The sequence below is a fragment of the Mytilus californianus genome, unplaced genomic scaffold (assembly GCF_021869535.1).
Source record: "Mytilus californianus isolate M0D057914Y unplaced genomic scaffold, xbMytCali1.0.p SCAF_55, whole genome shotgun sequence".
Taxonomy (NCBI): Eukaryota; Metazoa; Mollusca; class Bivalvia; order Mytilida; family Mytilidae; genus Mytilus; species Mytilus californianus.
The window spans coordinates 1132584-1147489 of record NW_026262707.1 but is presented as its reverse complement, the minus strand read 5'-3'; the positions used below and the strand labels follow the sequence as shown (position 1 = coordinate 1147489).

Sequence of the window (14906 nt, the reverse complement as noted above, 5' to 3'; positions counted from 1 at the left end):
AAACAATTAAATGAGCTCTTGTACATTGTAAGGTGTTTAGTCGTAATGGAAGTACGTAACTTTGGAATTTCGAAATATATAGTGACTGTACCAAAAGGCGAGCAGAATTTCCAAATCCGCCATTGTAACCAGTGTAAACAAAAACATTTTAGATGAACGATGGTACACAAGCATTGCGTGTACGGGTTTAAAAGAAAGCCAAACAATTACGCAATAGATTAAAGTGTGAAAGATGGATACGAGCATGCAGACGACATGACTTGAGCGTAGAAAAATTGACAAAACATACGTATATATGTTCACTTCACTAGAGCCTGGGAAGCTGAAAAGGAGAATTACATGCTGCAGAACCGAAAAAGAAGTGCACCAATAGACCGTTACAGTATTCAGTATAGGAAGGTGGTCTTCAATAAGCAAAACCCATACCGCATATACAGCGATAAAAGGTCATGAATAGCAAATGTCAGACCAAAATGAGAAAACTAAATTGTTTAAGTTCGATATATTTATTTGATGAAAAACGATTTTTCATTTCAGATGCATATATCACTTGAAACGAAAGTGCCAGACCACTGTTGTCAGTTTGCTCTTTCTTCTGGCAGTGGAGAGTACAGTGAAGCATGTTCTCACTCACACGATTTTATTTGCAATGCATTTAAATTTGCATACAGTCAAATTTATATATATCAACTTCAACATGCAGCAGCCATACATTTAGTCGCTAAAAACTAAAATAATTTAAAACAGCTTTATTCAACATTCAAGGCATGATTTGAGGCAGGCTCTGCACCAGAAATTAAATTTTAGTTTTAGTTTTGAATATTCTTCTCAATTGCCAGGCTGAGAGAAGTCTTCTTATACTCCATACATTGTGCCAATTAAGTAACGGGCAGAACCTATTGGTTCAACTAACACATACCTTGTTATTTTGTGGTTAACATGTCGAAATGTACTATTGTATTATTTATTTATGAATTTCTCTGTTTTTGTTGTTCTTGCATTTATTTATATGTATTCCCGTTATGTTATGTTGTCATTTAAGCGGTATATCTAACATTGGCATAATGCGCGGAGGTTTGGCTGGCCACAAAAAACAGGTTCAACCCACCATTTTTGTTTTTAAATGTCCTGTACCAAGTCAGAAATATGGCAGTTGTTATCCAACAGTTCGTTTCTATGTATGTTGCATTGTTGTTTGTTTTTCGTTGCACTTCAGTTTTCTGTTGTTTCGTTGTTTTCCTCTTATAGTTGATGTGTTTCCCTTGGTTTTAGTTAGTAACCCGGATTTGTTTCTCTCAATCGATTTATGACTTTTTAACAGCTGTATACTACTGTTGCCTTTATATATCCAGAAAAAGTCTTCAAACTACAATGGGATTTGCAGAACATACCAGTGCCATGATATTAGTCAATTGTCAACAATTAAAGAAAAGTGCACCCTTATGATCCGCAATTACATTTACAACATAATAATTATTACTTCAGCCACAAATGTAAAAGTAACAAGTGAAGTTGGGGAAATTGGCCCTATTGACAGGAGTCAGGCTGCAGAATTTTCCAGACCACAAGCAGTCGTCTTAATTGAGATGGTTAAGAAGACTACATCTGATAAAATGGGCAATTAGTTAACAAAAGACATACCCTGGGATCAGATAAGACACAAAACGACAAACAACACAAAAAACGAACTATAATTGAAAAACATAATCCCAAACAAATGGGGGCAACGTCTAAGGGTGGACAGAACTTGCTTTGAGCAAGACCCTCATCGTAAAAACAAGGTGATATAAAGACAAGCTTTTGGCATTTGGAAGATTTTCTAAAAGTTAACGGACGACGACGACGGACGCCAAGTGATGAGAAAAGCTCACTTGGCCCTTTTAGGCCAGGTGAGCTAAAAAGCCGAATTGTGGTAGAATCGTGTGCCATCTCTTACATTTATATATCATTTATGAAATGACATAAACATAAATAATCAGTCCTTTCATGCAGTTCTATCCTAACCGCAATTATAGTATATTAAGATCAGTATGGCATTGATTAATAAACCTCATCCTAACCGTTGGAAAAGCCACAACGCTAGACTATTGGTAATACTCTTTGCATGAAACTAGGAGAATTATTGGAAAATTTATCCTCTCATAGGAAAGTTTCCTTAAATGATAAATAGTTGTAGTAATGTCAATGACTTACTACTGTTCTTGTTGTATTCTTCTGATTGTCTCAATAAATATATTCTATAACATTGTGTCTTAATCATATTGAATCACTTGTAAGTATTAGTATGAAATAGGGATCATTCGTAATATTTCTTCCTGTAGACGTCGCTGGTGTTCCATAAGTGGTTGTCGGAAACGTTTTAATCATTTGGACGCTTGAATCGCATTACGTTGCACATGATTACATTAGTAACCACAATCGACACTCGCTAATTTCACCAAACTAAGCTTCAAAATTGTTGTGTCCCCGGCTGCAATTATTCTGAAGGGGGACCACAGATTCCCAAAACACCATGAAATTCTTTTGAAATAGAGAGAAGGCATCAAAAGATTTGATCCACCCATCAAAAATATCTAGGGAAACCCGGCGGAAAATATTCGACCAAGTTTGTCATAACCAGCTGATAACCATGTCATGCCAGGAGATTATATAACAACAGGATTAGGTTATTATGTATTTATATTTTTCTTATATTTAGTACAGTATTTAACCTATTAGTTTTATTTTTTATCGATTAAACAGCCGAATAATTTGACAGGTTATTATTTATTAAAATAGGGGGATGACACAGTGATGTATTTTATTCTTCAAATATACCCTCACACTTTGTAAGTTTTTTCCTAGTCTTCACATTTTTTCACCCTTTTACCTTTGTTTGCATTGTAAATAAGAAATAATAATTATGTTGTGCACTTAATTATAGCAAGTGAAATATATTTCCCTGACAAAACAATGCATGAAAGTAAGAGAACTACATGTATTGGGAAATATGACAATCCCTATATTGCATTCTAAAAAAAACCATGGTACACATGAGCATAATTTTTCTATTTGTTTGTCGCAATAAAGTCAGAATTTTCTAAGGACTTTACATTAAACTTATGGCAAAAGCTGTCAGAACAATTTTTTTTAATTCTTCAAAGTTGGAAATCAAGAGTATTTTTGTGAGAAAAAAACATCACACACATCCCCGCATTAAACGCTTGTCCTTTATGAATGATCAGAAAAATTTCAGATCCTGCAGTTTATTAAATAACATGATGCTTTGTGTTTTCCTGTTTTAATATTTCAGAAGCCATCATGGATAACAGACTTTTTACCCAACCATGAAGTGATGGATGGGATACATCTTTATGTTTGAAATGAATTCATGGTTAAAATCAAAGTGGCTGCACGTGCGAGGATCAATACTTCTGTCATAACCAGATGTAAAAAAAAATTGACAAAGGTGACAACAAATTGCAAATAGTGGAATTATGGAACAGGATTTATTTACTAGCCAAGACAGTTCCTTATATTAACACACACTTTTCTGAAAGGGAAATTCCATCTAGATCAGAAGAAAGTAGTTTGTGATAGAAAAGTGTCGTCCAACCGAATTCACATTAAAATAGTCCTTGTATTGTCTAAAAGTTACACAAGAGTAAAACTTAATGCCCCTCCTCCGCTGTGGCAGGGGAATAAAAAATCTGAAACATGTAATTCCACGTGGAAACTTCTAATTCAACTTGGTTCCAGAATTATCTGTGTTTGCTGTGTTCTTTCTAATTTCATAAAAATACATTGTAAATAAATATGCATAAAAGATGAAATGGATTTACATGCAATTGATTTTATTATTTGTTCTAATGTGGTGCTGTTTCACCACTGCTTTCCCAGTTAGCACAAAAAAAAAATAGAAAAATGTTTGAAAAATATTGTAGAAAAATATTGTAGAAAAATATCAAAATCGTGCTAAAATGTATGGCGTTGAAAATATTTTCAAATCATTTTCATGATACTTTTAAAACATCATTAAAATGTTACTGAATTTTGACGACAAAGTTTGTAAAATGTCTTATAAATGATCTGAATGTGTTTGTTAATCAAATATCCCTGAAACATTTTTAAAACATATAAAAATTCATTTCTGCAGGATAAAATGTTTTGAAAAAGTTCATAAAATATTTTTTTAACAAAATGTTTGAATAATCTTCATATTCTCAAAAAATCATTAAAAGAATCATTTAAATGTTATACGAAATATCATTATAAAAATGTTTTCGAACATGATCTTTCAAGTCTTTTTATAAAATATTCAGAAACATAAACAATGTTTAATATCAGAGACAGATTTAGGGGTTGGGTGCCTGGCTCTCCTTTATGGCCCTTATGGAGCTACATTTATGGTTAATCCAGATTTTTTTATTACTCTCAAAACTTTGTCTAGTTTTGGGCCTGATGACCCCTTTTTATGCCCCTGCAACTGAAAGTTGGGGGGCATATTATTTTACCCCTGTCTGTCCTTCTGTCTGTCTGTCCGTCCCATTATGGACTAGATTCAAAATCCTGGATCCACATTTGAGAAAACAACTGCCGTCATACTGATCTTTACCCCACATCTCCGTTTACATTTGTCTGCATGCTGTTGATGCCGGCTTAATCTACATATATCTTGACTATTTTTGTCGGGTTGATGTCTCATTGACAAACCCCAATAATTCCTATCTTAGATATCAATTTTATTGAATAGTCCATTTTTTGGTATTTTGCACTGAACACATATGAAAAAGAAGATGTGGTATGATTGCCAATGAGATAAATCTCCACAAGAGACCAAATGACACAGAAATAATTACAACTATAGGTCACCGTAAAGCCTTCAACAATGAACAAAGCCCATACCGCATAATTTGTTTCACTTATATCAGAGACATATAATACATTGTATTATATGTCTCTGCTTATATAGAGGTATTAATTTTTTTCAGATTATAAATATCCTCATGCATTTCATTTGGTCCAGCATTGAACAAATTTGTTCTTAGAAGTGTTTTTTATCTTTTGTTTGATCATGTGTAGCATCTGTCATTTTCTGTCTGAACAGCTTTTCGATGGTTTTCTTTGCTGTCTTGGTCAACAATACACAAGATAACAACAATACGAAATGCAAAAATTTTATTTAATTTTGTCATTTCGCTGTTCTTTTTCAATTTTTCTTTTGTTCCATTCTTTTTATTTCTCTTGACTTCTGCTGGCTTCTGTAAAGAAAATGTTAACAAATTAGTCATGTTGTTTAGTGAGTAAACTAATATATTTATTAAAGGTATTGGTCACATGACGTAGTTACGGTCAAGTGATTGTTTACTATAAACACGTGTGTGTGTTTACATCAAGCACATGGTGTGTGTTTATGTTCTATTTGATTGGATGGCATATACCCGCAATGCGGTTTTTACGGGTATATGCGCTCATGAGATTCGTGAAAAGCATGATTAATTATTACTTGAGGGGTTCGTTTGAGAAAATAAAGTTATTCGAAGTTTGCCTATAGTTAACGTAGCAGCAGTTCGTTATTATGGTATGTCTGACTCCGAGAAACTTATAGATTGTGACCATGAATCTTTGCCTGGTCCTAGTGTACATTCGTTGCCTGATGGTAGTTCTGCACATCATACTGGTAATAACGACTTGGTGGATACATTCTCGCTGTTTAAAACCTATCTTGACGGGAAGATCGCTACTCTTCACAAAGACTTGGCCGTTGGCAATGAGAACTTTGCTTCCAAACTCAAGCAAGAAGTGTCAGTTAAACTTAAAGGTGAGGGTAACCAGATACAGTTCAATTTCAATTGTGAAATTATGGCCGACCTTGTTAAGCTTCAGAAGCGTATTCCTGATGAAGATGCAGCATGTCTTAAATTGGTATCTGGTGCTATACTCAAAGTTAAGAAGCGTAATAAAATCATCCGCATTGCAGACAAATCTCCCGCAGGCTGGAAAACCGTCCGTGAATATGAGAGTGACGACCTTGCCTCCGACTCAGAAGATGAGAAACGTATTCGTTCTGCAGAAAGCCGTGCCATTAGGAGTATCAAGGAAAAGAAAAGACCTCATCCTTATAGAACCGTTACAGCTACTGTTTCTGCTCCTCCTGCTCCAATGCCCAATCAACATAATGTTCGACAAAACAATTATCAACAGCCGCCGTTTCGGACCAGCAGACGGAGGGAACCCTCATCTCATGACATCTGTTACAACTGCAACCAGCTTGGTCACTGGCGAACTCAGTGCCCCCTTTTCAGTACAAAACCAGCTGTCCCAGGGACATCAAGGCAACAGAGTTAATGATAAGTATTTTAATACTACTTTTTTAGATGAAAGCAATCTTTACGGACAGTTTGAACTGTTTTGTCACATGCTAAATATTTTGATAATATTGATATTTCATCTGTTGAAAAAGGGGTAAAATATAGTTTACGCAAGCATATACAATTCTGGAAACATATAGGTGCAAATGAATTTGTTATCAATACTATCAAACATGGTTACGTTATTCCATTGTTGCATACTCCTACATCTATGTCATTTAAGAATAACAAATCTGCAAATGTCCATTCTAAATTTGTAAATGAAGCAATTTCAGAATTACTGAATATCGGATGTGTTATTGAAACTCCATTTCAACCGTTTGTTGTAAATCCGCTAAGTGTTGCAGTTCAAAGTTCGGGCAAAAAACGTCTGATTTTAGATTTAAGTGAACTGAATGTTTTTATTAAAAAAGAAAGAATAAAATTTGAGGACTGGAAAGTGGCTTTAAATTATTTCACAAAAGATTGCTATCAATTTAAATTTGATCTTAAGTCTGGATATTTTCATTATGACGTATGTACTAAACAACAAACATATTTAGGATTTTGCTGGAACGATAAATTTTACTGTTTTACAGTGTTAGCCTTTGGTCTATCATCTGCTCCATATCTATTCACAAAATGTCTACGACCAATCGTAAAATATTGGCGAGAAAATGGCGTACTTTACTTAGATGATGGACTTGGAATGGGTAAAAATAAACAAGAAGCTTCCGAATGTTCATCTTTCGTGAAAACCTCCTTGTTAGAAGCAGGGTTTTTAATTAACATGGATAAATATATTTTTGAGCCAGTACAATGTTTAGAGTGGTTAGGTTTAGTTTGGGATTCGTCTGATTTTTCAATTAGTATATCAGATAGACGGATTGATAATACACTTACATCATTGGTTGATATTTTGAATAACTTTCCTACTTTCACAGCACGTAAATTGGCTCAGGTAACGGGAAAGGTAATTTCTATGTGTCCAGTCATGGGTAACATAACAAGTTTAATGACCCGTTATTTACACTGGGCAATTGAATACAGAGTAAAGTGGGATTTAAAGTTAATATTCATTATATTGGAATGTCCTGATTGTGTATTTAATAAGCTCACATTTTGGCTGAATAACATTAAAAGACTGAACAGAAAACATTTAGGAGATTATTCTTTTCCTCACGTGCTTGTATATTCTGATGCTAGTAACGTAGCTGCTGGTGCTTACTCGATAGATATTGACTCTAATATTTTTCATCAGATGTGGACTTTACAAGAGTCCCTAAAGAGTTCTACATGGAGAGAACTTCAAGCTATTTTGTTGGCTTTGGTGTCGTTTAAGAACCGTTTAAGAAATAAATGTGTTAAATGGCATACAGATAATAATAACTGTGTTTCCATTGTTCAGAAAGGAAGTGCAAAAGTACATTTACAAGAGATAGCTATTAATATTTTTAAGTTGTGTTCTGAATTGAATATTACTTTAGATGTTGTTTGGATCCCGAGGTCTAAGAATACAAAAGCTGATTATATTTCTAAAATGATTGATATAAAAGACTGGGGAACAAATAAAGAATTTTTTTAAATTAGAAGATAATATGTGGGGTCCGCATACTGTGGACAGGTTTGGGAGTAATTTGAATAAAAAATTACCAAGATTTAATTCCAAATTCTGGAATCCAGGTGTTGAAGCAGTTGATGCGTTCACGCAAAATTCGAAAAATGAAGTAAATTGGATTGTTCCTCCAATTTCCGTTGTCTGTAGAGCAATCAAACATTTGATTTTATGTAAGGCTAGAGGCACTTTGATAGTTCCAAAGTGGCCTTCCTTGTCATATTGGACAATGATTTTTAAAAAAGGTTCGCATTTGGAACCCTATGTAACTGATGTTTTAAAATTTCAACCAAATCAGAACATTTTTATTCATGGTATGAATAATAAGTCCTTGTTGGGATCTTCTGAATTCGTTTCTAGTGTTTTAGCTATTAGATTGAACGCTCAGTTCATGTAAGAATTGACGACAAGGCTGTTGAGCAAGGTCGTATGGTAAAGACAAGGCCAATCTAATGGCAAGGTCATATGCTGATGACAAGGCCAAATTAATTAAGCAAGGTCTCACCTGACATGGCCAGTGTGAAAAATAAATCTGGCAAGGTCATTTAAATATATTGTAAGCTAGTAGTAGTATAGTAGATTATATTTCTATTTGATATGCACGTTTTTCAGATATTTTTTCATGTGGAGTCTGGAAATCCTTGCCTAAGCCAGTTGACCAAGATTTGTCATCTTTATCTAACTGCCTACCTGAGTTCTGTCTCCATTCGAAATCCGAGAATACAAAAAGAAAATACTCTTATGCATTTAACAATTTCTGTAAGTGGTGTAATAACTATTCTTATGTTAAACCTTTACCAGCTTCAGATTTTTATGTTTCATTGTACTTAATACACATATCAAAGGCATTTAACTCGTATGCTAAGGTTGAAGAAGCATATTATTCAACAAGCTGGGCTCACAAACTAGCTGGCTTTTCTAATCCGTGTAATTCACAGTTGTGTATATCGGTTAAAGAAGGAGCTCATAGAAAGATTGGACATATTATTGTAAATAAAAAAGAACCAATTACGCCAGATATTTTAAAGAAAATTGTTAATAAATATGGTAAAGAATGTAACAATCTTATAGAAATTAGAATTTGTTGTATGTGTCTTATTAGTTACGCAGGGTTTTTAAGATTTTCTGAAATGGTAAATTTAAAAAGATCTGATTTAAAATTTGCTGATACACATGTCTCTTTGCTCATACAGAAAAGCAAAACTGATCGTTATAGAGAAGGCACACAAGTTTTAATTGCTAGAACAGATACACAAACATGCCCTGTTAGTATGTTGAAGAAATATGTGTTATTATCCAATATAGATGCATCATCTTCAGATTATATATTTAGATCCATGTATTTATGTAATAAATCTAGATCTTATAGACTGAGAGGTCTTAAACCTTTGTCATATACTAGAGTTAGAGAAATTATATTATCAGCTCTGGAATCTATCGGTTTAGATAAGTCAAAATTTGGATTACATAGCTTGAGATCAGGTGGAGCTACTGCAGCTGCATCAGCTGGCATTCATGATAGATTATTTAAGAAGCATGGTAGATGGGCTTCAGACAAAGCAAAAGATGGCTATGTAAGAGAAAATGTTAAAGAAAAACTGACAGTGTCTAAAAGTTTGGGAATTTAATTTTTATAGATATACTAAATATATGTATTATTCTTTGCTCAGATCTGCTTGGCTTTCTTTGTCTTTCGAAAGGCTGCTACACCTGTAGGCACACTTATCCTATTTATGTGTTGTTTTATTTATTAAATAATTTATATTCGTTTGAGCTGGCGAATTAGAATATAAGTGGAGATAATTTAAATTTCATCAAATTACACAAGAAAATTTTATTTTAATCCAGTCTGGTTTCATAAAGATTTATATTGAAAAGCGACATCTAATCAGTGTGGCTGGATTCGGAAGATATACACGTACATCTGTGGAGTTTCAGGTGTATTATTATCATACGAGTCTGTAACGGTAGAGTTCACCAGTACTAAAATAAAACTGTACAGTACCATTTTCCCAAATGAGATTAGGACCTGTAACCTTTACTTGGTCTTACAAAAAAACAACTCTCTTAATGGTAATTGTATATTTTAACACAAATACATTTTTGTGATAGATTGAGGCTATAAAAAGATAAATACCTTCACACAATCTGCTCCTCCAGAATGTTTTGAATCTAAGCTTATAAATTTTGGCTCTTCTAATTGATTCTACAAAAGATAAAAAAAAGTCAAAATATTAAATAAAATACAGTCAAGAAAAAATCACATTGTACTAGTCAGCTACAAAGGTCACAACATTTAAAAATGAAAGAAAATTCAAACAAGAAAACTAATGGCTTGATTTTAAATTATAAAATAAGACAATTAAAAAACAAATATATCTATATATATCAGAAATTAACCAACTATAACTACTAAATTAAAGGCTCCTGACTAGGATTGACACATTAACAATTATCTATACTTACAAAAAATGTATCTGGCCTGGCCTGAATGGCTAGCGATGAATCACAGGCACTTGTCTCAGAAAAAAATTTCCTATAACACGTGTTAGATTAAGGTATATAGGAAAAATAGGAAAAAAATTTCTGAGACAAGTGCCTGTGCGATTAATCATGAAAACTGTAAAATGAATATATTGTCTTTCATGGTTCACTATTTTACATTACTTTACTAACTAATACATTGTTGATGACGCTGAAAACAGCATACCTAATATATGCTATGTCTTGCTTTTGGACTCGGAAAGAAATCAATGATTCAAGTTCAAATATATTGATTGATTGTTGGAATCTTAATGTCCAGTGACAAATATTTAATGCATGTTCCAGCCAAAGTTTAATTAAACAAGCTAAGGAATGGTTTGAATTTTTTTAAAACATGTAGATAAAGATTTTTTAAAGTACTATTACATAGATTAAATTCTGCTTGCCATGAAATATTTGAAAAACAAGATATCATGTGGATTTAATGGTATAACTAATGAAATTTTGAAAAATTCTTGTATGCTGAATGTTGGGCATGATATGTATATAAAATTATAAAACACTACTTTTTTCTTAAAAATTAATAAAATTTTCTCTCTACAGTATAATAGTTTAGAAAACTATTTAGAATCTTATAAGATTATCTGCCAAGAACAGATAGTATTCAAAAAGGATGTAGAACTATAGGGACCACATTTCTAAGTAAAAAAATATTTCGTTGGGTTAGTTTTCATAATTATGTTCTAATCAATTTTGCAGAATTTGAAATTATTCCATACTTGAATAATTCCTTGTTTGAACTTGAATTGCAAATAAAACTTCATAATAGATGTACATATCTTTTAAAATTTCCAAAAATGGCCCCATCATGTTATATGTAAAAGTTTGCAGAGAAGGGCCTTTATATTTTTTTTACAGTGTCTTTTTTTTAAGTTGATGAAACTGAGACATATTAAAATATTTAAAGCTTAAAAATGTAGAATCATGTCTTGTTTAAAAGTGGTATTGGGAGGATTTAATACTTTCCTTGTGTAATTGTCCCATTTTCAAAAGTAATAAATTGTTTGTATATAGCTGGGACTAATAGACTATTAGTATAATAGTCCCAGTATGTTATATAACAAGTTAAATTTAATTTTCCCATGCCCAGTCTGCATGGTATGTATCACATTTCATGGCCAACAGATAATATCTGTTTAGAACCCCTATTTTTAATTATTATTATACAAAATCATTTAAATGTATCCTAGAAAGTTTAATTATACATTCATGACTATTTATATGTTCAGTGGGTTTTTTTTTTTTTGGTTTTTTTCTAACTTGGGGTACATGTATTTGTCACTTGGTATTTCACACTAAATATTTCATATAAATTGCATTTCAAAAGATTATTTAAGGGACATTTCTGATTTGATTTTATACAACTTGGTACCAACAGCAGAATAATTATTTGTTTATTTTCATTTTCTTCTGAGAAAAACATAAATATTATTGTCTATTATAAACAATCTTGCTATATATATTTATATTTCAACCAAATTAAATTGTAAAAAATAGTATATGTGTTCACATTAGGAGAAAATAAAAACAACTGATGACAGAGCTATGACAAAACAAACAAATACTCTTTATATACAATTCAGCGTTTTACATTACATTATTTGTAAAAAATACAACCATAAATGCTTCCAATAAACGTCTTTTTATATGAAATATATAGCCCAAAAATGTAGGTGACGAAAGCTTTTTGGCAATGTACTGTAGCGGCGTTTCCGCTTATAATAGAAGAAATCGCAATATTTTTTAAATACATTGTTTACCTTTCTATAAGATCTATATTTCTGTCTCTTGTTTCAGCTCCACGTAACGTTAGTTCTGGACCAGACCAGGTATTGTAATCATCGGATGCCATTGTTTACGTTGTAAATACAGATGCAAGCGTTTTACGTGATTGAAGCGTTCAAGTAACCACTTATGGAACCGCAGCGCCGCCACGCGTGAAAAGTCGTGAATGATTCCTATTAATGTTGATTGTTCTGCTCCTTGTGGGCGCTGTTATTAGCAATAAAATATTTGTTTGTTTGTATAAACCGTATAACTGCATCTCTTCATACATTAAACGACATATTTATTTTCCATTACCTGAGTGACGTACAAATAATAATTGACACTTATTGTACAGTGACTTGCGTCAGGTGTTTTTACATGATGAACAAAGAGATAAAACTTAAATAATGTCACTTTGGCCTGCTGTCGACGGGCTATAAACACGCAGAGAAAGTTAGAATTGTGAAAATCATTGCGGGATGTCCAGACAGAAAATTGAAACCTTTTTATATTCATCTTTTGTCATAATAATATGATGTTATGGTGAATCATCCAAACAAATGTATTATTTAATTTATCTTAATAAAAGATTTTTAATTGAGCATTCAAGACTACTTTCAAAAGTTAAGTGCATAACTGTTCCTAAAACAATAATCTTTGCCGGAACCTTCAATTTAGTTCTTTGTTCCCCTTCTGATATTCTAATCTTAATCAATTCAGCTTTTTGGTCAGCTGCAAGTGACTGACTTTCTTCATTCTTTTCTTCTTCTATGTCTTCGACCCGACTCCCCTGCGCAAAAGACTATTAATACTCTTTGGAGGTTAAAAACTTAAACCCCCCCTTCTCTTTACTAAAACTCATATCCATTGCGACAATCGACCTCCTGTCTCTAAGGCTTTTCCTCGGAAGGGGTTTCCCACTTTCGAATTGTCTCAGTATAAACCCAGACTTGAATTTCTTCATTTATAACAAATAACACTTCCACCGGTTCGTAAACTTGATCTTTAACTAACTTCTTTTTAAGTTTTTTTAACAGCTCTGCATTATTGCATTTTTAGGAATTGCATCTAACTTTTAATCCCATCTGCTTAGCATTTTAATTTTAGTTTTTTTTGCACCAGGTTTAGGCCTTGCCCATTTTCTGCATTACTATATTGATTTAAATCAATTTATACTTCTGTCTCGCTTCTACTATTTATATTTACATCATCCTGACAATTTACATACTTCACATCGTCACCGGCAGTGTAATCAGACAGTTGGGTCGGTGAATCTGTCTGGTTATCATGCTTCATACTATATCAAAGTGCAATTTACAATTCTGCAACAAAATTTGTATCACCCTTAACAAATAAAAACAAGAATGTGTCCCTAGTACACGGATGCACCATCCGCACTATCATTTTCTATGGTCAGTGGACCGTGAAAATGGGGTGAAAACTCTAAATTTGGCATTAAAATTAGAAAGATCATATCATAGGGAACATGTGTACTAAGTTTCAAGTTGATTGGACTTCAACTTCATCAAAAACTACATCGACCAAAAACTTTTAACCTGAAGCGGGACAGACAGACGGACGCACAGACCAGAAAACATAATGCCCATAAATGGGGCATAAAAAAACAAACTCATGTCGAGTAATGTCTATTCTCAATATTCAATTTGAAAAATTAACAAAAAAAAAAATAATCCAATCTTTGAATTATATATAAAATTATAAATATATATAATTCATAAGGTTTTTATAGAGAAGATATTATGTTTTTTAGTATTCTAGCAGAATGAATATTTTAACCTCATCAGTCAACCAATTAGGCTCTTTCAGGGAACTGATGTCCCCATACGTGAAGGCATTTCCATACACCTTGGTCAGAAAATACCTGTTATATGTACATTCAGACCATATGTGTTCCATCTTATTTTTAGCTGAAAATATAACTGCATTCCAGTTTATCTGAATTATAATGAAAATAGTTTTTCTCTTCAATTCAAAGATTATGTTAGTTCACTTCCAACTGTATTTATCATCATCAATAGTACATTTGTGACCTGTGAACATTCACCTATGCATTCTTGTAATTCAACATTCATACATGTATCCAGAAATAAGAATGGGCATATCTATTTGTTAATACAAACAGACGAAATGAATGTACTTTTACTGTTGAAAGTAAAATCACAAAAATACTGAACTCCGAGAAAAATTCAAAACCGGAAAGTCCCTAATCAAATTGCAAAATCAAATGATAAAACACATCAAACGAATGGACAACAACTGTCATATTCCTGACTTGGTACAGGCATTTTCAAATGTAGAAAATGAAGGATTGAACCTGGTTTTAAAGCGCTAAACCTCTCACTTATATGACAGTCGCATCAAATTCCATTATATTTACAACGATGCGTGAACAAAACAGACATTATAGGTAAAATAGTCACAATATGGGTACAGCAGTCATCACTGTGTCACAATCTCAAAACAAACAAATATTTAATAAAAAAGCACAAAAAAAAGTGAAATCACAAAAATACTGAACTGCGAGGAAAATTAAAAACGGAAAGTCCCTAATCAAATGTCAAATGATAAAACACATCAAACGAATGAGCAACAACATCGTTAAGCATCTATAAAAATTAAAAACCACATTC

At 32.7% G+C, this 14906-nt stretch overlaps 1 protein-coding gene across 1 annotated transcript; it reads left to right on the top strand.

The window, feature by feature from the left end:
* The first annotated feature begins 5562 nt into the window (after nucleotides 1–5562).
* Nucleotides 5563–6368, top strand: LOC127703914 (uncharacterized). Its single transcript, XM_052207964.1, has one exon. The coding sequence runs from the start codon at nucleotides 5563–5565 to the stop codon at nucleotides 6325–6327; it is 765 nt and encodes a 254-aa protein (XP_052063924.1). The 3' UTR covers nucleotides 6328–6368.
* Nucleotides 6369–14906: the final 8538 nt, after the last annotated feature.